The 27,500-nt window shown below is 42.4% G+C and overlaps 1 protein-coding gene across 1 annotated transcript in view; it reads right to left on the bottom strand.

The window, feature by feature from the left end:
* Window positions 1–166: 166 nt before the first annotated feature.
* LOC106880281 (tyrosyl-DNA phosphodiesterase 1) overlaps window positions 167–27,500 on the bottom strand; it is a gene marked incomplete at its 5' end in the record, with an annotated part of 37,894 nt that continues 10,560 nt past the window's right edge. The window contains 5 exons of the mRNA XM_089354016.1: window positions 167–675; window positions 2,693–2,801; window positions 12,793–12,895; window positions 24,689–24,796; window positions 25,710–25,825. Coding sequence (XP_089210142.1) covers window positions 596–675; window positions 2,693–2,801; window positions 12,793–12,895; window positions 24,689–24,796; window positions 25,710–25,825 — 516 coding nt within the window. The remainder of the gene's footprint in view (window positions 676–2,692; window positions 2,802–12,792; window positions 12,896–24,688; window positions 24,797–25,709; window positions 25,826–27,500) is intronic.

Raw genomic sequence — 27,500 nt, forward strand, 5'->3', positions numbered from 1 at the left:
GATGAAACAAGTAACAGATAAAAGATGAAGATACAGTCTGGGTATTAGAGATCTGGTTTATAATTTGATAAAGTCATTGAGAAAATCTAAAAGTAAAAGAATTGAATTGCAGGAAATCAATGTAGCAACAATTAAACAAATCTAAGAAAATAAAAGGAAAATAAGATTACTATTATTATTATAATTATTATCATATTTAAAATTAATATGGTTTTATTTTACTCTTTATTTCAAATAATGTTTGCAGCATTCTCTACCCTCCAAATGTTTCCCCCTGTCTTATGTGCTTTGGGTGTGAATTTCAGGTGTTTCTTAAGAGTAAGGATTTGTGGAATAATCTCTTCAGGTAGATTACAGTAGCATAATTTGCGAAAGTGCCACTGAAGGAAGCAAAGTAAGATTACTCCAGAGGACACCATTTTTTTCATTATTATTGTTGTTGTAGGTTTTTTTTTTTTGTGATTTGGTGATAGTGGTGGTGGTCATGTTAGCAGTATTAGTGAGATGAAATTAAATTCTCAAGTTAGTTGGTCAATCAGCCAGACCTTGTCTTCTTGACAAGAAAAAAAGTATAGGATGGAAATTGGTTGGTGTACTATAAGAGGGATGGACACCACATCATACCATTGCAATCAGGAAGCTCTTTATGTGCAATATCATAAACCCATGGCTCATCTGTAAAGAAATATAGAAATATAAAATTGAACTCAAACATTAAAACATGAAAATAATTTCTTACACAGGCACAAGGCCAGAAATACTAAGTGGGGATGCTGAGAACAGTTGATTATATTGGTTTACTACTTAACTGGTACTTTATTTTATTGACCTCAATAAGATTTTTTAACTCAAAAACAATAATAACAACACTAGGGAACAGCATTTTGTTGTCTGATGTTGGAGATATGTTTCCTACTAATTTGGGGGTGCTGATTTCAAAAGGGAAACCCATTTTGCTCTATCATGTCAAAATTTTTCACAAACTAAGATGTCCCTTTTTCAACATTTCCGGTATTCTCACCATTTCTAAGGATAGATTTGACTTCATCAAATGTGAACCCATGTATAGAGCTTGACATAACTTTGAAAACATAGTTTTTCAATGTCATTTAAAGTAAATACAACAACAAAAGTGAAAACAAAAGTTATGATTTAAGTATCTTTAGTAAATAAAAATTATCAAACTTGAGCAACTATCAGTATTTTCAACCTAATCAGTTTCAAATGTCATGATGATGACAGAAATGTCCATTATACTATTAAATGTTAAGAAACAACATATTTTTTGCAGCCCTTGACACCATACATCTCATATTTGCAGAATTTATCTGCAAATATCCCCACATTTTACTTAATTTAGTGTGATTATCATTGCAAACTAAATGAGACAGGTTTTGTTGAACTTTTAACTGTCTCTTATGAAAATTGATATTTTGAATGTGCCCTTAATATTTTGATTGTGAGGTCACATAGGTCAAGGTCACTTTTCATGAATTATGGTCAAAGAACTGTAAAAAGACTCATGGTATGTATGCCCTTTATGGAACTTTGCCATCACAAATCTGCATTTACTTACCTTATAATTGTTGACTATTCTGAAAATGCTTTCCCAGCTGACAACTGGCTTGAACATGTTTTGTATTTCAGAAATACGGTCAGTTATGAGAGAAGAGAATGTAAAAACAGTCCCAATGTTTTCTGCTAATTTCTGGATTAGGCAGTGAAACAAAATCATAGATTTTGTGAAGGAAGCTTACCTTACTTCCTTACTCACTTTAGCATGAAACTGGGTGACAAGATAAAGCTTAGGCATCCCATATAGTGTGCAAAACATATGCTGAAACACTGAGGCAGTGACTTAAGCAGAAAGTTTTCAGCTTTGTCTTGTGAGAAAAATAAGGTTGGAGTGTTTGATGGGCCACATATTAGGTGATGATTGCAGGATGAGCTATTTTTGGAGACCATGTCTGGCATTGAAAAAGAAGCATGGAATGCTTTTGTTGCAGTTGTATCTGAGTTCCTAAGAAACAGGAAGCCATCAAATTTCCTGCACAGTCATCTGGACTACTTCCTTGAAAATCCTAAAGCAATAGTGAAGAGCAAGGAAAAAGATTCCACCAAGACATCAAGAACATAGGGACTAAGTATCAAGGTAGGTGGAACACCAACATGGTGCTGTCTACTGTTGATCGCTGCAAAAAGACTGTCATGATGCAATTTATTCACATAAAGCAACAAAGAGAAAGTTTATTCCTTGAGTAGTTCAAACTCCAATTTGACAGAAATATCTATTCTAAGATGTGTAATTAAACATTTTATGTAATATATTTGTTAAACAATAAAAAGTACTATTTGGTTTGTGTTAGTCTCTTATTTCAGTTTTGCATTTAATGGCAAAATTGACATTTTTTGGTAAAAAAAAAATGAATTCCTGTTTAACAAAAATTATGACATGATAGAAAATTTCTGGGGGCATTTCTGTACCCAACACCACCAAATTAAGTAGGACTAATTGTAAAAAGCAAGACAACTAAAAATTTTTTTTTGAAATGTTCTCCAGTGTAATCATTCTTAACAAAGACACAATGCCGGGAATTTGAGAGGAAGGAACAGTCAATTTACGAAGGATAAAAGACAAAATTAACTAAGATGAGATCTGAACTCAAAAACAAAAAGGTAAAAATATACAAACCATCTTTCTTGTATGGTTTCAATGGAATATCATATGGGAGAACAAAACTCGGTTTTTCAGAGGACAATCCTTCATTTACATCGTTGGTCAACTTAAGCCGCTTCATGTCCTAAAAAATGGAAAATAGCTATTCAAGAAGAGCCATTAGCTATTTCATTAAAAATTTAACAAAAATAAAACCATAATTTAATCTATGACCTAACCTAATTTAAACCATAATTTCTTTTCTTTTTCCATGCATTTTTGTTTTTAATGTTCAGTACCTTTAAGAGGATTTTGTTTTTTATTTTTTAAGGCTCACTAGTTGTTTAACCCCAGTTCAGCCCTGATCATGCAAAGCCATTCCAGCCACTCACATTCTAAACAGTATATCTGGGACTACACTATTCAGTCTTTCCTTAATTCAAGATACAGAGTGTGATTCGAGGCAGGTTTAACTACCATTTCTATTAGGCTGAATGACCATCAAGAGACTCCATCCCTAGCTCAATCATTTTTAAGACAGTACAATGAAATTAGAAAGCGATTTACCTGCTATTTCTGATAAATCAAGTAACTACATAAAAGCTTCCCTATTAATTCACAGTGAATTAGTCTAAGGAAGCCTAACATGCAGTGCCCATAACCCTTGCTAGTTTCCCAATGGGAGAAGGGATGAAAATACAGTTGGTGTTACCTTAAACATGTGTGGATCTTTTGTAGGTGGGTGGTGTGTGTTGGAGTGCAATGTAGATGTGTGTCCAGTGTGTTGCAATTCTAGGAAAAGAGAAGAACTGGAGAGTAATTAGTATAAAATGCAGGAAATAGAAAATAAGGATAGAAGTATAAGGGATGTCTATAGTGTGTATTTAACCCGAGATTAGCCCTGACTGGTCAGATCTATGAGACATTCTTGTCAAGGCCTTCCCATCATTTATCAAATCCTTATTTTTATCTAGGTAGAGTGTATCTAGGATTCAATGTGTCCTTTTATATATATATATAAAGCAATGAGTTTCATTTGAAAGATCTCCCTCAATCTCCTTCAAAGTATACTTTATTCATTTTGCACCCATTTTACCATGCTAGCATGGGTTGGATGAATATATATTGAGACAATGTTTTACAGAAGAATGCTCTTCCCTTTTCCCTCCATGTAATGGATCTTTATCACACTCGTCCTTGAATGTGCAAAGCTATGAGATGATTTGTTAGCAGGGAATGTCAACAAACTTCACTATTTTTTGTTCAATGCTTTTCATGTGAGGACACAGAATATTACCACACACACACATGCTTACACATGCATACACACACACATATATTTAGGCACAGGGTTGTCTGTGTGGTTGAGAAGCTTGCTTCCCAACCATATGGTCTTGGGTTCAGTCCCACTGCATTGCACCTTAGGCAAACATCTTCTATAGTCCTGGGCCAACCAAATCCGAGTAGTAGATTCGGTAGATGGAAACTGAAAGAAGCCCATTAGGTATATATAGACCCAAGAAGACATGGGACAAGGTGGTGAAGCATGATCTTCAAACGTTGATCCCCACAGAGGCTAGTGACTGAGACCTTTGGCGATATGCCATGCTTGAGAAGACCCATCAAGCCAAGTGAAATCATAGTTGTGGGCGTTATTGGTGTCACGTAACTGACACTCATGCTGGTGGCACATAAAAAGCACCTTTTGAGCATTGGGCCTCACAGAGGTAAATGTGGCTGATACCGGTGCTGTGTAATTAGCACCCATGCTGGTGGCACATGAAAAACATCCTTCGAGCATTGGACCTCCCAGAAGCAATGACATATGACCAAGACCTTTGGCAATATGCTGTGCTTGAGAAGAAGACCCATCAAGCCAAATGAAACCATAGTCATGGCAGATACTGGTATCATACAACTGGCATGCAAAAGCACCCACTACACTCTCAGAGTGGTTGGTGTTAGGAAAGGCATCCAGCCATAGATACTCTGTCAAATCAGACTGGAGTCTGGTACAACCCCTCAGCTTACCAGCCAAACTGTCCAACCCATTCCAGCATAGACAACAGACATTAAATGATGATGATATATATATATATATATATATATATATATATATATATATATATATATATATATATATATCTGTGTTTGTATGACTGTGTATAGAAGAATATATTAATCAATGAAACTCCTTCTTGGTCTGATTTTCACGTTTTATTATTTGCAATTTTTACAATTTTACAATATTGAAATAAACTAATACTTTCATGTGTGTGGAACACAACTGTCACTACATAAACCTGATGACTGGGTAACACATGAAAGTATTAGTTTATTTCAATATTGTAAAATTGTAAAAATTGCAAATAAAATGTGAAAATCAGACTAAGTTTCATTGATTTCATTGATTAATATATAGTCTTTACTCTTTTACTTGTTTCAGTCATTTGACTGCGGCCATTCGACTTATTCTTTGTAAGCCTAGTACTTATACTATCAGTTCTCTTTTGCCGAACCGCTAAGTTACGGAGTACATAAACATACTAGCATCAGTTGTCAAGCGATGTTGGGGGACAAACACAAACACACAAACAATATACACACTATACACACACATACATATATATATATATATATATATATATGACAGGTTTCTTTCAGTTTCTGTCTACTAAATCCACTCACAAGGCTTTGGTCAGCTCGAAGCTATAGTAGAAGACACATGCCCAAGGTGCCACGCAGTAGGACTGAACCCGGAACCATGTGGTTGGAAAGCAAGCTACTTACCACACAGCCACTCCTGCGAATATATATATATATATATATATATATATATATATATATATATATATGTATATATAATTTTTTTTATGCACCCCTTTTAAAGCCTAGCCAGGCTCATGGGCCCGGTTTTCTGGTTTCTATGGCGTATGTGTCCTCCCCCCAGCTGGACGGGACGCCAGTCTATCGCAGCTTTACTCAATAAACAGGAAGAAAGAGTGAGAGAAAGTTGGGGCGAAAGAGTACAACAGGGGTCACCACCACCTCCTGCCAGAGCCTCATGGAACTTTAGGTGTTTTTGCTCAATAAACACACACAATGCCCGGTCTGGGAATCGAAACCACAATCCTCTGACCGCAAGTCCATTGCCCTAACCACTGGGCCATTGCACCTATATATAAATAATGTATGTATGTATGTATGTATGTATGAGTGTATACTAGTGTGTGCCAGTGTCTAGATATCACATGTGATATTTGTAAATAAGTATCATTTTCATACAAGTAAGGTTGTTCATTTCCAGTCTTCTGCATAAAACATGTCTAACTACGAGGAAAATATTACCTTGCATGGAAACAGGTGAGGGCTAGTGACAGGAAAGACATCTAGCCATAAAATATTTACCTCAACAAATTCTATCTGTCCATGCGAGTATGGAAAAGCAGACATTAAATGGTGATGATTATATCATCATCATCATCATCATCATCATTTAACACCCATTTCCCATGCTACCATGGGTTGGGCAGTTTGATAGGAAGTGGCAAGTCAAAAGACTACACCAAGCCCTGCTGTCTGTTTTGGTAAGGTTTGGTACAATCTTATAATGAGCTTCCATCCTGTTTTTACATTACATATTCTGTAGTCTGGCTGACTGTTGGGGCACCACTGGTGACTTTGTGACCAGCTCCCTCCACATGTCTCCATCTTCTGCCTCTCGCACTGCATCTCTCATCTTTAGGCCTGTCCACTCAGAGATGTTGTTTTCCCATCTCTTTTCCTGTCTACCTCTGCATCTCTCACCTTTGACTGTTCTCTGAAGGATTGTTTTGGCCATCCCTGATGAGCGGGTGACATGCCCAAACCACCTGAGCTTGCATTTCTTTACTGTAGCAATAGGGTCCTCATAGGAGCCTATTGCCTGCCTTATTCTTTTTACTTCCTCATTTCTGACACAATCTCTGTATGATATTCCCAAAAGTGTCCATCTTGTTTACAGTTACCAATTTCACTCCCAAGGCTCAGTTGGCCCAAAGTACCATTCAGTGAAATAGAAGTCAAGACTACATGTAACAAAGTAAACTCCAGATCCATACAGTTATCAATCTGAAACAGAAAAAGAGAAGGACACATTGACTGATATAGTCCTAGATATAATGTCTAAAGCTGTAAGACAGGATGGTCGTGACCAAGATCATCTTATCACCTTAGATCAAAGCCCTGCTCAATCTTACACACACACACACACACACACACAGAAAAGACTTATAGACAACAAGCCTAAGCAATCTAGCATTGTCAGGTGATAGCAACAAAAAAAAAAAAAGATGCAGAAAACAAAGTTGGGTTTCAAATCCCAGGTTGACAAGTGAGAATTCATGTTGTTTAGCTATCCAGTTTCAGTGACTTGGAAGACACTGGCTATGTCATAAAAATATCCTGCTGAGCCAATCACTTAACGAGTTAAGCTCCTGGATTAACATGGCAAACTACTATTAACGGGGTTTGCCATTTGCGAGGAGATGGGGAGGGAGAGGTGTTTTTTTTAAGGCTTCAAGTGTCACAGCAAATGGAAAACCTCAAAAATAAATAAATAAGTATGAAGTTATGTATAAAGAAGATACATTTAATGAAGATATTTCTATTTGTATGTGTCTGTGTATGTAAGTATCTATCAGTGTAAATTTGTGTGTGTGTGTGTGTTGTGTGTGTGTGTGTGTGTGAACATGCACGTGTGTTTACATATTCTTTTATTCTTTTATTTGTTTCAGTCATTTGACTGCGGCCATTGATTAATATACACTCTTTACTCTTTTACTTGTTTCAGTCATTTCACTGTGACCATGCTGGAGCACCGCCTTTAGTGAGCAAATCAACCCCAGGACTTATTCTTTGTAAGCCTAGTACTTATTCTATCGGTCTCTATTGCCAAACTGCTAAGTTACGGGGATGTAAACACACCAGCACTGGTTGTCAAGCGATGGTGGGGTTGGGCAAAAACAGACACACAAATACACACACACAAACATATATATATACATATATATATATATATACGACGGGCTTCTTTCAGTTTCCATCTAGCAAATCCACTCACAAGGCTATAGTAGAAGACACTTGCCCAAGGTGCTATGCAGTGGGACTGAACCTGGAACCATGTGGCTGGGAAGCAAGCTTCTTACCACACAGCAACTCTTGCGACACACACACACACACACACACACACACACACATATATATATATATATATATATATATATATATAATTTTTATGCATATAAAGAAGATAAGTTTAATGAAAATGTATCCCACTAGTCCTCTCTCCCTCTGCCTGTGTGTGCTCCAGTATGGCCACAGCCTTTGGGCAGAAACGTATAAAAGAATAAAATTATATATATATATATATATATATATATATATATATATATATATATATATATATATATATATTCTTGTATTCTTTTATACATTTCAGAGAAGAAAAATAAAAACAAAAAAGAGAAGAAAGAGAAGAAGAAATTGGAGAAAAGAAGGAAAGGATTTCAAAAGAAAACATCATGATGATGGTAAAAATAATAGTGGTGATGATAATGGTAGCAAAGACAAAGCCAATGATGATAACTATGATGGTGATGATGGTAGTAATAATAATGGTGGTGGTGGTGGTGGTAACTGTTTTAATAGTGGTGGTGTTGGTGATGGTGACACTGTTGGTGGTGAGGATAGAAGTGATGATTGATGTGGTGGTGGAGCTAGTAACAATGCTGCTGGTGATGATTATAATAGTGATGATAATGACAATGATAATGGTTGTGATAATGATGATCGTGGAGATGATGACTGTGGTGGTGGTGATGATGGTGGTTATGGTAATGATACTAGTGATGATGAACAACTGAGTGCAGCACAGTGGGTGTAAGAGTGATTAAGGGGTGGGGGTGGTTATGTTTAGGGGATGGTGGAGGTGGTCTGAAATTGCTTATTAAGGAACAATAAATAAACTATAATTAAAAGGAACAGTTTTTGCACTCAAAAGTCTGAAGTTCTTAGAGAGATTATGTCTGGAGAATAGCATGGATTGTTAGCAAGGAGAAGGTATAGTAATAGGGTGGGGGAAAGCAGTATTAGGTTTTAATTTGGAAACTGGACCTACACATATGAATGTATATGGCTGTGTGGTTAAGAGGTTTGATTTGAGCCATGTAGTTCCAAGTTCAAAACCCAGTGTGCAGATCTTGGACAAATGTGCTGTACCCATAGCTCCTAGTTGAGTAATGCCTTGCAAGTGAAATCTGATTGATAGGAACTGTTTGCAATCCCACTTTCTATTTTTATCTATCTAACTTTTATCTTTTATTTGTTTCGGTCATTGGACTGTGGTCACGCAGGGGCACTACCTTCAAGGATTTAGTTGAACAAATTGACCCCCAGTACATTTTTTTTGTAAGCCTGCTACTTATTCAATCTGTCTCTTTTGCCAGACTGCTAAGCTACAGGGATGTAAACAAACCAATACTAGTTGCCAAGTAGTGATAGTGGGGGAAACACACACACATGTGTCTACCATCCTCATCGTCATCATTTAACATCCATTTTCCATGCTGGCATGGGTTGGACAGTTTGACAGGAACTGGCAAATCAGAAGACTACACCAAGCTCTACTGTCTGCTTTGGCATGGTTTTTACTGCTGGATGCACTTCATAACACCAACCACTTTACAGAGTGGACTGAGTGCTGGGTTTCTTTCAGTGTTTATCTACGAAATCCACTCAAAAGGCTTTGGTTAGCCCAGAGACTAGAGTAGAAGACTCTTACCCAAGGTGTCACACGATGGGCCTGAACCCAGAACCATGTGGTTGAGAAGCAAACTTCTTACCACATAGTCATGCCTGTGCCTAATTCTACAGAATGACCATGGGATTGTACTCTGAGGCACAAGTCTGGGCAAGGTTGTTTATGGAAGACCAGCAGTTGCCCATGCACACCAGCCTTCCCTCTCCATGCTGCCGATGTTATTCAAGGGAAAGGCAAAAGCCGATACAGCTTGGTACCAGTGATGTCACAACTCATTTCTACAGCTGAGTGAACTGGAGGTACGTGAAATAAAGTGTCTTGCTCAAGAACACAACATGCAGCCCAGTCTGGTAATTAAACTCACAACCTCATGATTGTAAGCTCGATGCTCTAGCCACTGAGCCATGCACCGTCATTTCTCTCTCTCTCTCTCTCTCTCTCTCTCTCTCTCTATATATATATATATATATATATATATATATATATATATATATATATATATATATATATATATATATATGATCGGCTTCTTTGAGTTTCCATTTATTTACTTCACTGACAAGCCTTTGGTCATTTCAGAGCTATGGATAAAGACACTTGCCTAAGCTGTCACACACAGTGAAAATAAACCCAAGACCACATGGTTGAGAAGCCAGTTTGTCATCCACATAGCCACATCCAACAGGCTTTTTACAGTTTCCCTCAACCAAATCTATTTTCAAGGATTTGGTCAACATCAGACAGCAGTGAGATTCAACCCAAAACCATGTGATTGGATAGCAATGCATGCACATGCACACACACACACACACAAACACACACACACACACACACACACAAGCACAGAAATACATGGACTCACACAAAAAGTTACTCACACACACACATTTAAATGAACAAATATCTTCTATCTTTTTCTTGTTTCATTTACTGAACTGCAGCCATGCTGGAGCATTGCCTTGAAGTGTTTAATCAACCAAATTGCTCCCAGTACTTAATTTCATTTTAAAGCCTGGTACTTATTCTATTGGTCTCTTTTGCCAAACTGCTAAGTTACAGGAATGTAAACTCACCAACACCAGTTGTGAAGCAGTGGTGGGAAACAAACACTGACACAGACACATAATGGACTTCTTTTGGTTTCCATCTAGCAAATCCACACACAAGGCTTTAGTCTGCCCAAGACTGTAGTAGAAGATACTTGCCCAAGGTACCATGCAGTGGGACTGAACCTTGAACCATACGGCTGGAAATCAAACTTGTTACTACACACCCATGCTTGTGCCTCTTTCACACTCTCTCTCCCTTCTGTCTGTCTCTATGTGTGTATGTGTGCATATACACGTCCATACATAAACAGTCATACACGCACACACATACAGCATTCCGACAGTTAACCACACCATTCAGTCACTGTAAGACTATATTACTGCCAACTGCCATGTGACATTAGCTGACAGCAAGGCAAGTAACATGAACTAGTTAGGGGGTGGAAGAGTGAGGGTGGGAGGCAGTTCTTGTAAATACCTAACACCTCTAGTCACAACACCACCAACAACACACAAATAACTTACCCTCCACCAATACCAACACCAACCAAAGCAATATGCCCTAACATTCAGCCTTCTCCACACCCACCCCACCTATTTGTTCCTTCTTTTTCCCTTTCTAAAATGGTAAGATGTAATTTGATAGAGATATGACTGCTATTTCTAGCAGGCCAAGCAACCATGTAGTGGTTCCTATATTGACTTGATATAAAAAAAAAAATAAGTGTAATATTGCTGTTGCTACAGTTGTTTAGGTCAGCCAGATCAGCCTCAATCTAGTACATTTATAAGCAAAGGCAATTCAGCCATGACCATCCCATCTATGTTGTGCATCAAAGAGTATATTGTTCAACGAATTCTTTATTTAAACTGGTAGGGTGTGACTGGAAGGGGAGATCTGGCTGCCATTCTAGCAGGTTGAGTGGATTACATGGTGATTTTCTTAACTAGAGTATTGTAGTGTGGAAATGAAATGTTGTTTAGCCCCAAGCCAATCCAGATCAAGCAGACTAATGATCAAAATATTTCAGTCATGCCCATCACCTCTTTTTGTATATCGGACACTACACTGTCCAATATATTCTTCTTTATTTCAGATAATATGGTGAGACCCGAGGAAAATATGGCTGCTATTTCTAGTGGATCAAGCAAGTGCATAGCAATTCCCTTGTTGGTTCTATATATAGAAGAAATAAATATCATCATCATTTTAATTTCCATGCTTCCATGAATCAGATGGAATTTATTAAGGCAGATTTCCTACAGCCAGATGCTCTTCCTGTTGCTAACCCTCGCATATTTTCAAGCAAGCTGTTTATCCCCCCATAGCTAAAATATACTTGCACAGAAAATTGGAAATGGACAACATCACTTTTATGATGGTGACACTTAAAACTATAACACAATGTCAAGATAAGGAAACAAACTCATGCACACACACACACACACACACACACATATATATATATGTATGTATATATATTCAGTTTCCCAATACCAGACTCATCCATACAATGGAACTGAACTGAAAACTATGTGGTTGAGAAGCAAACTTCTGAACTACACAGTCATGCCATGTTCATACCAACACAGTTTTCTTTCTTGCACACTCCATCTGATTCCTCTTATGCCCAGTTTTGCCCTCACCCCATTTGTACTATGTTGTTCATGCACCCAGCACACACTATAAAGTGGTTAGCGTTAGAAAGGGCATCCACCCCTAGAAACTAAGCCAAATCAGACTGGAACTTGGTGCAGCTTGCCAGCACTGGTCAAACAGTCCAACCCATGCCAGCATGGAAAACAGACATTAAAGAAAGATGATGATGATTTTTGTTTCCATGTCGCCTTTCATTTTTGTATCTACCTAGCTCCAACTCTAAATTTACAAGACACTAATCTGTTTTGTCTCTACATGTTAGAAATAACAGCCAAATTACCCTCACAATATACCCTTCCCATTCTAAATAAGGAAAACACATATCGCTACAAAAGTCTCAGCTGGAATGACTGATCACAAGTCTAGTCTTGATCAAGGTTAACCTTCAACAGAACAACAGCAATTATTTTATTCACCATGTGGGCTCTAAGCTCAAAATATAAAGTCTATTTGGCAGATAAGAATCAAAGAAGATTCAAAACCAGTTAGGTAGATTCATTTTCTTTTTTCTGTCCAGAGAAAGGAAAAAGAAGATATTTCTTTACGTTTGTCATAATAAATTAAAATTGTGTTGTGAAAAAAAAAATGTTTACTTTCACCACACTACTGCAAATAATATGTAACTTACAAAAACATTTGGTAAGAAAAGGACTCCAATTTCGTATGAACGTATCATGACCTGTGATCCATCCTTCTCCAGTACACCCCAAGCTGCTTTGGACAAATTAGCACTGCAAAAGAGTAGAATATAAATATCAATAGAATCTGAGAGAGAGAGAGAGAGAGAGAGTAGACTTTTGAAGACATACAAACACACAAGCATTTCCGAGTATCATACTTGTAATAAGCCATCGAAATATTTTACAAGGCATGGAAATCAGTACCTTTATTTCTTTTGCTTTTTCTTTACCATTTAGTCAGGAAGGGAAAGACTGTACCCATGACTCAATCCTTTATTTTTTTAGGGACTCCAAGACTAATAGGAAGGGAGGCAGTTGGATGACTTGGATGCTTGGAATAGAATGAACTCTGATAAGGACACACAAGGATTAGATGGTGGTGCTAAACTGGGCAATGGAATAAGTCTGCAAGCCAAGAACTCCAAACATAAAGAGGAGAGCAAATACTGATAATCTAATAATTCTGCTGATCCACCACCATAGTCTAGTCGTTTGTCATTGATCCTGTAAAAATGGAAGACAAAGTTAACGTTGGTGGGATTTGAACTCAGAGAGCAGAGAGCCAGAACAAATACTGCAAGGCATTTCAGCCAACACTCTAATGACTTAGCCATTTCACCACCTGCTTTTAATGATGAGGCTTCTAATGCAGTTACTCAATGAGGAAGCTTCTATGCAGTTACTCAACCTACTAGAAACAGCAGTAAAATCTTCTTCAAATAACACTCTACTGTCTGAAAAAGCAAAAACGATACTTTATGTAATACAGGGTGTCCACAAGGTCTGGGTACATGGAGTAAATAAAATCATAACATAAACAATTAAATATAAGAAATAATAATTTTTTCAAGTATGTGTTAATCCCCATGTACCCAGACTTTGTGGACACTCTGTATAATCCTAGATCTACAAAATAGATCACATGGCCAAAGTTGGAATGCTTTTGTTTACAGGTGTCTGCTTAATGAGGACTGGCCTGGAGTTAAACAACAACAACAACTATTACAATGGTTATGAGGGTTATATAGTGAACAATCAACCAATCATGTGATAGAAGTGAGATAGCCAAATAGATAGGGTACTGAGTTCAAATCCATTGCAGTTATTTCATTTTGTTTTTGAACAGTATCTTAATTTCTATGAGCTTCATTTCACTTCACTTTAACAGTTAGGAAAGGTCACTCAAAATAGTCAAATATCTCAGCCTAGAGAAGATTTATTTCATCTGCATAACACCATAAAACTAAAAGAAAGAACCAGCTTTTAGACACTCACCCACTCAGCACTAATCATCATCATCATCATTTAACATCTGCTTTCCATGCTGGCATGACTTAGATGATTTGACTGGAACTGGTAGGCCGGAGAGTTGTGCCAGTCTCCAGTCATCTGTTTTGATTTGGGTTCTACTGCTGGATGCTCTTCCTAACACCAACCATTTTACAGTGTACTGAGTGTGTTTTACATGCCACTGGCACAGGTGCCTTTTACATGTCACCAGCACTGGCACAGGTGCCTTTTACATGTCACCAGCACTGGCACAGGTGCCTTTTACATGTCACCAGCACTGGCACAGGTGCCTTTTACATGTCACCAGCACTGGCACAGGTGCCTTTTACATGTCACCAGCACTGGCACAGGTGCCTTTTACATGTCACCAGCACTGGCACAGGTGCCTTTTACATGTCACCAGCACTGGCACAGGTGCCTTTTACATGTCACCAGCACTGGCACAGGTGCCTTTTACATGTCACCAGCACTGGCACAGGTGCCTTTTACATGTCACCAGCACTGGCACAGGTGCCTTTTACATGTCACCAGCACTGGCACAGGTGCCTTTTACATGTCACCAGCACTGGCACAGGTGCCTTTTACATGTCACCAGCACTGGCACAGGTGCCTTTTACATGTCACCAGCACTGGCACAGGTGCCTTTTACATGTCACCAGCACTGGCACAGGTGCCTTTTACATGTCACCAGCACTGGCACAGGTGCCTTTTACATGTCACCAGCACTGGCACAGGTGCCTTTTACATGTCACCAGCACTGGCACAGGTGCCTTTTACATGTCACCAGCACTGGCACAGGTGCCTTTTACATGTCACCAGCACTGGCACAGGTGCCTTTTACATGTCACCAGCACTGGCACAGGTGCCTTTTACATGTCACCAGCACTGGCACAGGTGCCTTTTACATGTCACCAGCACTGGCACAGGTGCCTTTTACATGTCACCAGCACTGGCACAGGTGCCTTTTACATGTCACCAGCACTGGCACAGGTGCCTTTTACATGTCACCAGCACTGGCACAGGTGCCTTTTACATGTCACCAGCACTGGCACAGGTGCCTTTTACATGTCACCAGCACTGGCACAGGTGCCTTTTACATGTCACCAGCACTGGCACAGGTGCCTTTTACATGTCACCAGCACTGGCACAGGTGCCTTTTACATGTCACCAGCACTGGCACAGGTGCCTTTTACATGTCACCAGCACTGGCACAGGTGCCTTTTACATGTCACCAGCACTGGCACAGGTGCCTTTTACATGTCACCAGCACTGGCACAGGTGCCTTTTACATGTCACCAGCACTGGCACAGGTGCCTTTTACATGTCACCAGCACTGGCACAGGTGCCTTTTACATGTCACCAGCACTGGCACAGGTGCCTTTTACATGTCACCAGCACTGGCACAGGTGCCTTTTACATGTCACCAGCACTGGCACAGGTGCCTTTTACATGTCACCAGCACTGGCACAGGTGCCTTTTACATGTCACCAGCACTGGCACAGGTGCCTTTTACATGTCACCAGCACTGGCACAGGTGCCTTTTACATGTCACCAGCACTGGCACAGGTGCCTTTTACATGTCACCAGCACTGGCACAGGTGCCTTTTACATGTCACCAGCACTGGCACAGGTGCCTTTTACATGTCACCAGCACTGGCACAGGTGCCTTTTACATGTCACCAGCACTGGCACAGGTGCCTTTTACATGTCACCAGCACTGGCACAGGTGCCTTTTACATGTCACCAGCACTGGCACAGGTGCCTTTTACATGTCACCAGCACTGGCACAGGTGCCTTTTACATGTCACCAGCACTGGCACAGGTGCCTTTTACATGTCACCAGCACTGGCACAGGTGCCTTTTACATGTCACCAGCACTGGCACAGGTGCCTTTTACATGTCACCAGCACTGGCACAGGTGCCTTTTACATGTCACCAGCACTGGCACAGGTGCCTTTTACATGTCACCAGCACTGGCACAGGTGCCTTTTACATGTCACCAGCACTGGCACAGGTGCCTTTTACATGTCACCAGCACTGGCACAGGTGCCTTTTACATGTCACCAGCACTGGCACAGGTGCCTTTTACATGTCACCAGCACTGGCACAGGTGCCTTTTACATGTCACCAGCACTGGCACAGGTGCCTTTTACATGTCACCAGCACTGGCACAGGTGCCTTTTACATGTCACCAGCACTGGCACAGGTGCCTTTTACATGTCACCAGCACTGGCACAGGTGCCTTTTACATGTCACCAGCACTGGCACAGGTGCCTTTTACATGTCACCAGCACTGGCACAGGTGCCTTTTACATGTCACCAGCACTGGCACAGGTGCCTTTTACATGTCACCAGCACTGGCACAGGTGCCTTTTACATGTCACCAGCACTGGCACAGGTGCCTTTTACATGTCACCAGCACTGGCACAGGTGCCTTTTACATGTCACCAGCACTGGCACAGGTGCCTTTTACATGTCACCAGCACTGGCACAGGTGCCTTTTACATGTCACCAGCACTGGCACAGGTGCCTTTTACATGTCACCAGCACTGGCACAGGTGCCTTTTACATGTCACCAGCACTGGCACAGGTGCCTTTTACATGTCACCAGCACTGGCACAGGTGCCTTTTACATGTCACCAGCACTGGCACAGGTGCCTTTTACATGTCACCAGCACTGGCACAGGTGCCTTTTACATGTCACCAGCACTGGCACAGGTGCCTTTTACATGTCACCAGCACTGGCACAGGTGCCTTTTACATGTCACCAGCACTGGCACAGGTGCCTTTTACATGTCACCAGCACTGGCACAGGTGCCTTTTACATGTCACCAGCACTGGCACAGGTGCCTTTTACATGTCACCAGCACTGGCACAGGTGCCTTTTACATGTCACCAGCACTGGCACAGGTGCCTTTTACATGTCACCAGCACTGGCACAGGTGCCTTTTACATGTCACCAGCACTGGCACAGGTGCCTTTTACATGTCACCAGCACTGGCACAGGTGCCTTTTACATGTCACCAGCACTGGCACAGGTGCCTTTTACATGTCACCAGCACTGGCACAGGTGCCTTTTACATGTCACCAGCACTGGCACAGGTGCCTTTTACATGTCACCAGCACTGGCACAGGTGCCTTTTACATGTCACCAGCACTGGCACAGGTGCCTTTTACATGTCACCAGCACTGGCACAGGTGCCTTTTACATGTCACCAGCACTGGCACAGGTGCCTTTTACATGTCACCAGCACTGGCACAGGTGCCTTTTACATGTCACCAGCACTGGCACAGGTGCCTTTTACATGTCACCAGCACTGGCACAGGTGCCTTTTACATGTCACCAGCACTGGCACAGGTGCCTTTTACATGTCACCAGCACTGGCACAGGTGCCTTTTACATGTCACCAGCACTGGCACAGGTGCCTTTTACATGTCACCAGCACTGGCACAGGTGCCTTTTACATGTCACCAGCACTGGCACAGGTGCCTTTTACATGTCACCAGCACTGGCACAGGTGCCTTTTACATGTCACCAGCACTGGCACAGGTGCCTTTTACATGTCACCAGCACTGGCACAGGTGCCTTTTACATGTCACCAGCACTGGCACAGGTGCCTTTTACATGTCACCAGCACTGGCACAGGTGCCTTTTACATGTCACCAGCACTGGCACAGGTGCCTTTTACATGTCACCAGCACTGGCACAGGTGCCTTTTACATGTCACCAGCACTGGCACAGGTGCCTTTTACATGTCACCAGCACTGGCACAGGTGCCTTTTACATGTCACCAGCACTGGCACAGGTGCCTTTTACATGTCACCAGCACTGGCACAGGTGCCTTTTACATGTCACCAGCACTGGCACAGGTGCCTTTTACATGTCACCAGCACTGGCACAGGTGCCTTTTACATGTCACCAGCACTGGCACAGGTGCCTTTTACATGTCACCAGCACTGGCACAGGTGCCTTTTACATGTCACCAGCACTGGCACAGGTGCCTTTTACATGTCACCAGCACTGGCACAGGTGCCTTTTACATGTCACCAGCACTGGCACAGGTGCCTTTTACATGTCACCAGCACTGGCACAGGTGCCTTTTACATGTCACCAGCACTGGCACAGGTGCCTTTTACATGTCACCAGCACTGGCACAGGTGCCTTTTACATGTCACCAGCACTGGCACAGGTGCCTTTTACATGTCACCAGCACTGGCACAGGTGCCTTTTACATGTCACCAGCACTGGCACAGGTGCCTTTTACATGTCACCAGCACTGGCACAGGTGCCTTTTACATGTCACCAGCACTGGCACAGGTGCCTTTTACATGTCACCAGCACTGGCACAGGTGCCTTTTACATGTCACCAGCACTGGCACAGGTGCCTTTTACATGTCACCAGCACTGGCACAGGTGCCTTTTACATGTCACCAGCACTGGCACAGGTGCCTTTTACATGTCACCAGCACTGGCACAGGTGCCTTTTACATGTCACCAGCACTGGCACAGGTGCCTTTTACATGTCACCAGCACTGGCACAGGTGCCTTTTACATGTCACCAGCACTGGCACAGGTGCCTTTTACATGTCACCAGCACTGGCACAGGTGCCTTTTACATGTCACCAGCACTGGCACAGGTGCCTTTTACATGTCACCAGCACTGGCACAGGTGCCTTTTACATGTCACCAGCACTGGCACAGGTGCCTTTTACATGTCACCAGCACTGGCAACGACCATAATTCACTTAGCTTGACATGTCTTCTCAAGCACAACAAATCACCAGAAGTTTCAGTCAGAATGTGGTTCACATTTCATAGTAACTCAACATGCCTGAAATTGCAACCTGATCTCCCTCAACTCACACCCAAACATTTAGGGAGAAAAAAAAAAGTCAGTCTGAAAAAAAAAAATTGATAGATGGCCATGGTTGGAATATTTTAGACTACAGTTCTGCACAATTAGAACTGATCCAGACTAAGTAAAAATTCCTGCTACTCCCTCAAGGCTTCATGTATATATATATATATATATATATATGTGTGTGTGTGTGTGTGCGTGTGTGCTCTAAGCGAGCTGCGCGAAAGCGCACGGCTTGTATAGTGAATGGGGAAAGCTTGGTCTGCAATGTTTGCCGTTGTGTATGCTTGTCAAGAGCATGGCTCATTAGCCACCAACGGAGCCACAAATGCAAAATATAAGTTAGTCCTTGAGCGCACAGGGTTCCTGAAGGTTAGCAATGGTCTTCCTCGGTCACAAGTGGGCGGCCATCATATATATATATTATGATTGACCGTTGACTGAACACTATTCAATTTTTTTCTCCGTGTTTTTCTCCTTGTCTCCGTATTCTTTCTGTTGAAGAGCGTAGCTCGAAACGTCAAAGACTTTCCGTATTCCCGAGCGTCATACTAATATATACTTTTGTTATTTACACCACCTGTCCTCGTCTGTTGTTATTTTTTGTATAATCTCCCATATATATATATATACACACACACACACGCACATCGAAGGTACATATGTCTGTAGAGTGCTCTGCCGCTTGCACATTGATTTTATGAGCAGGCTGTTCCATCAATAGGATCAACAGGAATACTCGTGAAAACCAACAGAGTACCATTTTATAAATATATAGACAGACAGATAGATATATGTGTGTTTGCGAATCCATCCTTGGATAAGATGAATAATGCTACTTGCTTCAGACAGGCCTGACAAACTGTTTGACAGTTTACTTCAAAAGTAAGTGTGGGATGACGTCAGCAGCTGGGAAGCTGACCGGAAGAGCAAGGGCATGTAGGTGATGCGTGCGCAGGCAGGGGACAATTGGGCCTTTTCAATCAGGGTAGCCGAGAGCACTGGACATGTGAGCGTTTCGACAAGGTGAGGGACAGCAGCTGCTATTTTTAGCATTCAGGTCGGGCCATGTGGAAGGGTGCGTTACTGCCGGAGAGGTCTGCGTCGACGAAGAGAAGGTAGGTGTCTTACTTCTAATCTCTTGCATACACCACAAGCTATTTCGGCAATCCACATAAGACGTCACCATGATGGCAGCTAAAATTAGGATCGCCAACGACATTATCAGGCTCTTTAATGGTGAGAGCAATGTAGTGGCCTGGATGCGTAAAATCAGGCTTGTGGCAAGCCTTATGGCACTATATTTGGAAGGGAGTGCATTGACTCTACATCTCAAGATGGACAAGGAGGAAAGACTGGAGAAGAGTGAGCGACGTCTGAGAGAGGCTTACACCAAGTGTGAGTATACAGCCTTTGTTAAGCTAGGAATGATTAGATGGATGGGAGAGCAGGTGGATGAATATGCGGCGGAGGTGCATAGGCTGGTCATGCTGGTTGGGTTTACGGGAGAAGGCCTGGACAGAGCGGCGCGACTGGCGTTCGTAATTGGGTTCCCTGATGATGTAGGGATTCAACTGCAGCAATTGCCTGGGGGCAAAAAAATGGAGCTGAGCGAACATCTGACTCAAGCTTGTGTGTTGACGCGAAACACTGGATGGAAAGCGATAGCGATGGCGATAATGGAGGCGCATAAAGACGGACGAGGCCGGAGAAAGACGCGAACAAGCCTACTGTGCAACTCAGCGGCCGTTCTCAGGCCAGTGTTTTCGCACATAGTGAGGGAGTGTACGCAACCAGGGCCTGTCTGTTATCGATGCAAGCAGACAGGGCACATCGCCCGTGATTGCAACAAGAGAAACAACCGTGGGGAAGTTGCTGCCTCTTGAACTTTCCCCGCAAATGAGTAGAGTTGCTTTTGGAGACGCTGCCCGTAATTGATGTCGAGGCCGAGGGGAAGACTTCAAAGCCCTCGTGGATATGGGTTGCACGACCACCCTCATGACTTCAAGGGTGACGAAGAAATGGAATGGAGCAAGTAGCGTCCGGGTGGTCGACGGCAGTGAAATCCGATGCAAGGGTAGCAGCAATATAGAGATAGTGGTGTGAGGCGCAATGCTAAGACTGCAAGTAATTGTGGTCGAACGCGTGATAGACGAGGTTGATGTGGTGATGGGGATGGATGCCATCAACCGCCATGGTGGTGTCAGTATTGCAGGAGATGAGGTCATGTTCAGAAGCATGGGGGCATTGTGCGCTGTGAGTCAGGATCGCCAGAGAGAGCAGAGCTCTGCAAGGGACTGTGTCGCTTACACCACTGACGACAAGGATTTTCAGGCGGCGTTTGATGGTCAGTGGTGGACGATAGAGTGGTGATGGAAAGACGAACCCCCGATGCTGAAGAACAGGGTGAGCTGCTATCAGCATACCCTGAAAGGTCACGCCAGGGTCGAGTTCGAAGACAAGGTAGAGAGATGGATCAAAGAAGGAGTCCTTGTCCAGTGGAAGGAGGAGGTGGTGAGTGGAGTGCTACCTCTGATGGCGGTGGTGCAGCCAACGAAAGGAGAAGTCAGACCAGTGCTGGACTTTAGAGAGCTGAACGAGCATATATTGTGCCACACAGGAGGCGAGGTGACGGCAGTTTGTGGCGAGACGTTACATGTGTGGAGACAGTCGACCAAGGCAGTGACGATTGTCAACTTGAAGTCAGCGTACTTGCAGCTCCATGTGAGTGACAAACTGTGGCGATATCAGCTGGTGCGGTACAAGAGCCGGACATACTGTTTAACCAGGCTGGGTTTCGGGCTGAATTCCGCTCCAAAGATCATGACGACGGTGTTTAAGTTTGTCCTAGGGAAAGAGGACAAGATAAGAGAGGCCACCGGTTCCTACATAGACAACATTTTGGTGGACGTGACTGTAGTACTAGCCAACGAGGTAGTGAGACATCTGGAGAAGTTCGGGCTGATTGCGAAGCCACCGGAATCGATGGTGGGGGGAGCTGCACTGGGTCTGAAGCTACAAAGAGATAAATCGGTTGAGTTGGTGTTCTGGAGAGGAAACGAAATCCCAGAGCTAAGTTTCAGCATCAGCAGGAGAGAGCTGTTCTCGGTGTGTGGGAAGTTGGTCAGTCACTACCTGATCGCTGGATGACTGCACACAGCATACAGTTACACCAAGAGACGAGCAGAGGTGGAGAGTTGGGCAACAAGGTGGGAGAGTTGGGCAACAAGGTGGGAGAGGGGACGGTGGCGATGATGCAGGAAATTCTAGAGAGGACGAGAGTGGAAGACCCAGTCAGGGGGAACAGGTACGTGCCCAAGACGGAATGCGGGACCATCTGGTGTGATGCTAGCAGTATAGTGATAAGGGTTGTGTTGGAAATTGAAGGAGCTGAGGTGGAGGATGCGGCCTGGCTTCAGAAAGCAGACGATTTTAACCACATCAATGTCGCCGAATTAGACGTGGTGCTGAAGGGGGTGAACTTGGCCCTGAAATGGGGGCTGCGCTCAATCGAAATCCAGACGGATTCAGCCACTGTGCTTGGCTGGGTAGGATCAGTGATCACCGGTGAGAGGAGAGTTCGGACGAAAAGTGCCGCAGAGATGTTGGTGAAGCGCCGTCTACTTCTAGGAGAATTGATTGCCAAGTTCGGACTGAAGCTGAACATGGTTTTCATGCCTTCAGAGAGAAGCAGGGCAGACGCACTGACCAGGGTGAAAAGGGCATGGTTGGAGGAGCCGGAGGAGGCAAAGAAAGGGATAGCTGCGCCATGTCAGTTGGATGACTTGGAACTGAAGAGACTACATGCTATGCATCAGTTGGGTGTGGACAGGACCCTGTATCTCGCGAAGATGATTGATGCTGACATCACTAGGAGAAGCATCCGGAAAGTGGTCGGGAGCTGCGACAGGTGTCAGTCCATTGACCCTGCTCCGTGTGGGCATGAGCAAGGAAACCATTCAGTGGAGCACAACTGGAAGAGACTAGCTGTGGATGTGACGCACTACCGTCAGGGAATGTATCTCTCCATGGTCGACTGCGGGCTGGGCCGGATAGCCATTTGGAGGGAGTTGAGGACGGGCATTGCTGACGAGATTGCACAAATTTTGAACGGGATATTTTTAGAGAGGGGTCCCATGGAAGAACTGCTAATGGACAACAGGGCAGCATTTCGTTCAGAAGCGCTGAGGGATATGCTCGACCGGTGGAAAGTGCGTCGCTTGTTCAGAGTAGCGTATAGGCCGAGCGATAACAGAATCATAGAGAGGCACCATCAGACAGTCAAGGCCATAGTGGAAAGAGGGCACATTTTGCTGCTGGAAGCAGTTTTCTGGTATAACCTCTCTCCCTGATCCGGACAAGCTGAAGAATCTGTGCCACACAGGACAGTATTTAAATACGAATGGAGGCACCCTAGTAAAGCACCGGAGTGCCACGAGGAAGAGAAGGAACCTGCCTGCGTGAAAATAGGGGAGGAAGTCTGGGTTAAGCCACTGAAGGCACACTGTACGTCTCAATGGAGCAGAGGAACAGTGACAGCGGTCAATTCCAGAAACAACATCTCCGTGGATGGAATTCCGCGACACGTTTTGGACCTTCACAGGATTGTCGCTTCGTTGGATGATGATTGTGGAGAGGAGGAGAACAAGGTGCCTAGCTTGTGATCTCAACGCACGAAGCGCCCTCCTGTTTGGATGGTGGACTTCTACGTGGAGTAGGGGGGATGTGATCTTTAAGATCAGGGTGGCATGTGGGATGACGTCAGCAGCTGGGGAGCTGACCGTAGGTGACGCGCGCACAGGCAGGGGACAATTGGGCCTTTTCGATCAGGGTAGCCGAGAGCGCTGGATGTGTGAGCACTTCGACAAGGTAAGGGACAGCAGCTGCTATTTTTAGTGTTCGGGTCAAGCCACGTGGAAGGGTGCATTACCACCAGAGAGGTCTGCATCGACGAAGAGAAGGCAGGTGTCTTACTTCTAATCTCCTGCATACACCACAGTAAGCAAATGTACAAACAGTCTGAAGAAAAGGAGAGTGAGGAACCACGAAAGATAAGCAAATATTAGCTGAAGCAACTTAAGTTCATATTCCATTACCAGTGACCTATCTTCTAGAAAAGTCTAAAACACTTAATACTTGTTACCTGAAACTGACTGAAAAGCATCATAATTAGAATTACTTTGACACTGGAAGAATTTCATTGATGGCTTTTTTTTATCATTTATTCAAAAGAGGGAGAGCATTGCTCTCTTTTTCTGAGGCTCTGAGAATGATAAGAGGAAGGACATTATCCTCAAACTGGATAAAAGAACTAAAAGGACCCAGTACACTTTATGGAATGGTTGGCATTAGGAAGGGCATCCAGCAGTAGAAATTAAACTAAATCAGACTAGAATCTCTCGCTTACCAGTTCTAGTTGAACTATCTAACCCATGCCAGCATGGAAAGTAGACACTAAATGATGATGATTACTTACATAGACACAAGATCTCATTTATTACAAGCATAGAATATAGTTGATTTTATTGACTCCCAGAATTTGACTGTTTTTCATTTCACTGGCCTCAGGAGAATTGAAAGGCAATAAGTTTGGTAATTTGAACACAGAACATAAAAGGTCATAACGAAACACAAATACTGACAAATAAACTGCAAAGTACTTTATCTGGCACTATATTCTTTTCTGGGTACTCACCTTGTAACCATAAACCAGGAGGCGAGAGAATAGTCTGGGGATGGTCGCATGTATGTTTTTATGTGGGGACAAGCTCTGGTACGACCACGGCCTTCAGATTTCCACTGACTAAAATAAAAGAGAGAAAGTGAGAGAAAGAGAACAAGAGACAGACAGAAGCAGAGAGAGATGTTCTGATTTTCATTACCATAGTTAATAATGTATTATTAAACTAGTAGTTTCAGTAGCATTTGTGCCTATTACCAACATTTTATCTCAATAAGGAGAATGTCTAATGGATAAGAATGTTGAAACCTCTGAGATGTATGCAAGATTATTCAAGTTCACTTCTAGGCCAAGGCAGAACATAATGTCATTAAAAATCTTAGAATATAAAAAAAAGGGCAACGAGAGCTTCTATATGGACACTCAACTTGCTAGAAATAACAGTCAAATCCCACTCAAATGATATTCAGCAATCTTTTAAATAAAAAAAAGAAAAAGAAAGGATACACTATAAATGTAGTGTTATATTCAGTATGGCTGAATAAAAGACATGATAGCCATAGATGGAAGGCTTGTATCAATAAGTTTGCACAGTCAGTGCTGAATTGGGTCCAATACACACTGCAAGAGAATTTAATAAGCATCTGAGATTCAGTATGACTAAATAAAAGATATGATGGCCACAGAAGGAGGGCTTATGACTATAGGTTTGCACAATCAGTGCTGAGTTGAAGCCAATACAAACCTGCAACAGAATTTTAATAAGCAATTGAAATGGGATGGAAACTGATACATAATATGATTGTTTTAGCAAATAATTCCACCCAATTCTTAATTGACAGGAAGTTCTACAACATTTTTCTTCGCAAATGAGCAGTTAACAGTAGGCAGGACACTTAGAAGTAAAAAGATTACTGATCTCATAAAATACAAATATCCAAATTAACAGAAACTATCCCAATAATGTGAACATGGAAGAATATTATGGACAAATAGTGAAAAAGATTTTAATAAATAAAAAAAATAAGGAACTTACTGTAAGAATTTCAACAAGTACGGCTGTTTGGAAGCTGTTTGTATACTATATGGAAGACAAGTGCCAGCTGGATAACCTTCAAGACTGATCCGAACATTTTCCACACTAGGGAAGATCTGGAGAAAAACACGCATATATGTATCATCATCATCAATAACATACATTTTCCATACTGGTATGAGTTGGACAGTTTGACAGGAACAGCAAGCTAGAGGATTGTACCAAGGTCTGGTATCTACCTTGCCATGGTTTCTATGGCTGGATGCCCTTCCTAATGCCAACCACTTTACAGAGAGTACCTGGTGCTTTTTATGTGGCACCAGTACTGGCAGCATCACTAAGTAATTTGCAAGATTAAGAAACCCTCAACTGGGAGGGGGAGTAGTATTGAGGGAGGTGGCTTTATGCCAGGTGATGAAAAATTAATCCTTTAGCATTTAAATTGGCCATATACCTGTTTTACATTCAGACCAAACAGATCTGGCCTCTCACAAGTACCCAACAAAATGAATGGTAAATTTAAAAAACACAATGTGAATAAAAAAAGCATTTGCATCAAGAGGTGCCAGTCTCTAATTGTGGAGGGAACATATAGAAGGAGTATACCCAGGAAGACATGGGACAAAGTGGTGAGATAGGATCTTCAGACACTGGGCCTCACAGAAGCGATGACAAGGAACTGAGACACCTGGCAGTTTGCTGTGCTTGAGAAGAACTAAGTAAAATCATGGTTGTCCTTGCATACAGGCATGCCCCCTGAATCCTTCTCCAGCTGCGTGTTCCTAATCTTGCAGGCTCACAGGTGCTGATGCCACGTAAAATGCAATTGTGCCAGTGCCGCATAAAAGCACCCATGTCAGTGCTGCGTAAAAAGCACCCAATACACTCTGTAAAGTGGTTGGCATTAGGAAGGCCATCGAGCTGTAGAAACCATGCCAAAACAGACATGGAGTCTGGGCAGCACTTCAGCTGGTCAGTTCTTGTCAAACCGTCCAACCCATACTAGTATGGAAGACAGATGTAAGATGATGATGATGATGATTTAACAAAGTATTATGAATGCTAACAGGTTAGAGTATGATAGAAAGACAGGGATAAGTATCTTGCTACAGAGGAGAAACATGGCTATCCCAGTAGGTAAAAAGAGATGGTAGTGAAGATGCACCAGAATACACTTTCAAGTTACAGGAAGGTGAAAATAAGAGAAGTGGACAGGGCAAGTGGGAAGGTTAGTAAATTCATGAGAGTGTGAAAGGAGAGTGATAGATGAAGAGAGATGGGGATAAAGGTGAATGCAGTGAATTGTGAACATAGGTGGAGGCATGGTCGATCATGAATATCAGTTGGGGGAGAGAGAAGGTGGACGTAAGAGGAGTGGGTCAGGATTTTAACATTTACTTTTCCATGCTCTCTCTGATTAGACAGAATTCACTGAGGTATATTTTTTCTATGTCTGAATGCCCGCCTGCTGTAATGTATCACCCGTTTCTAAGCAACCTAATATTTAGCCAGAGCCAGACAAATTTTTTCATTGGAAACAAATAATATTGCTTCTATGACAATGACACTTGTTTATAACCATCATCTGATGTCAAGACAAACAGACACAAACACACACAAAGGGTTGTTTTGAATTTCCATCAACCAAACCCACTCATAAACCTTTGGTTGGCCTGAGGCTATAGTAAAAGACACTTGCCAAAGATGTCACATAGTAGGACAGAACTGAAAACCATGTGGCCAGGAAGCAAATTTTTTAAACACATAGTATACCTGATATATGTGTGTGTG

The sequence above is a fragment of the Octopus bimaculoides genome, chromosome 6, assembly GCF_046866305.1.
Source record: "Octopus bimaculoides isolate indiv1 chromosome 6, ASM4686630v1, whole genome shotgun sequence".
In the NCBI taxonomy this organism is placed as follows: Eukaryota; Metazoa; Mollusca; class Cephalopoda; order Octopoda; family Octopodidae; genus Octopus; species Octopus bimaculoides.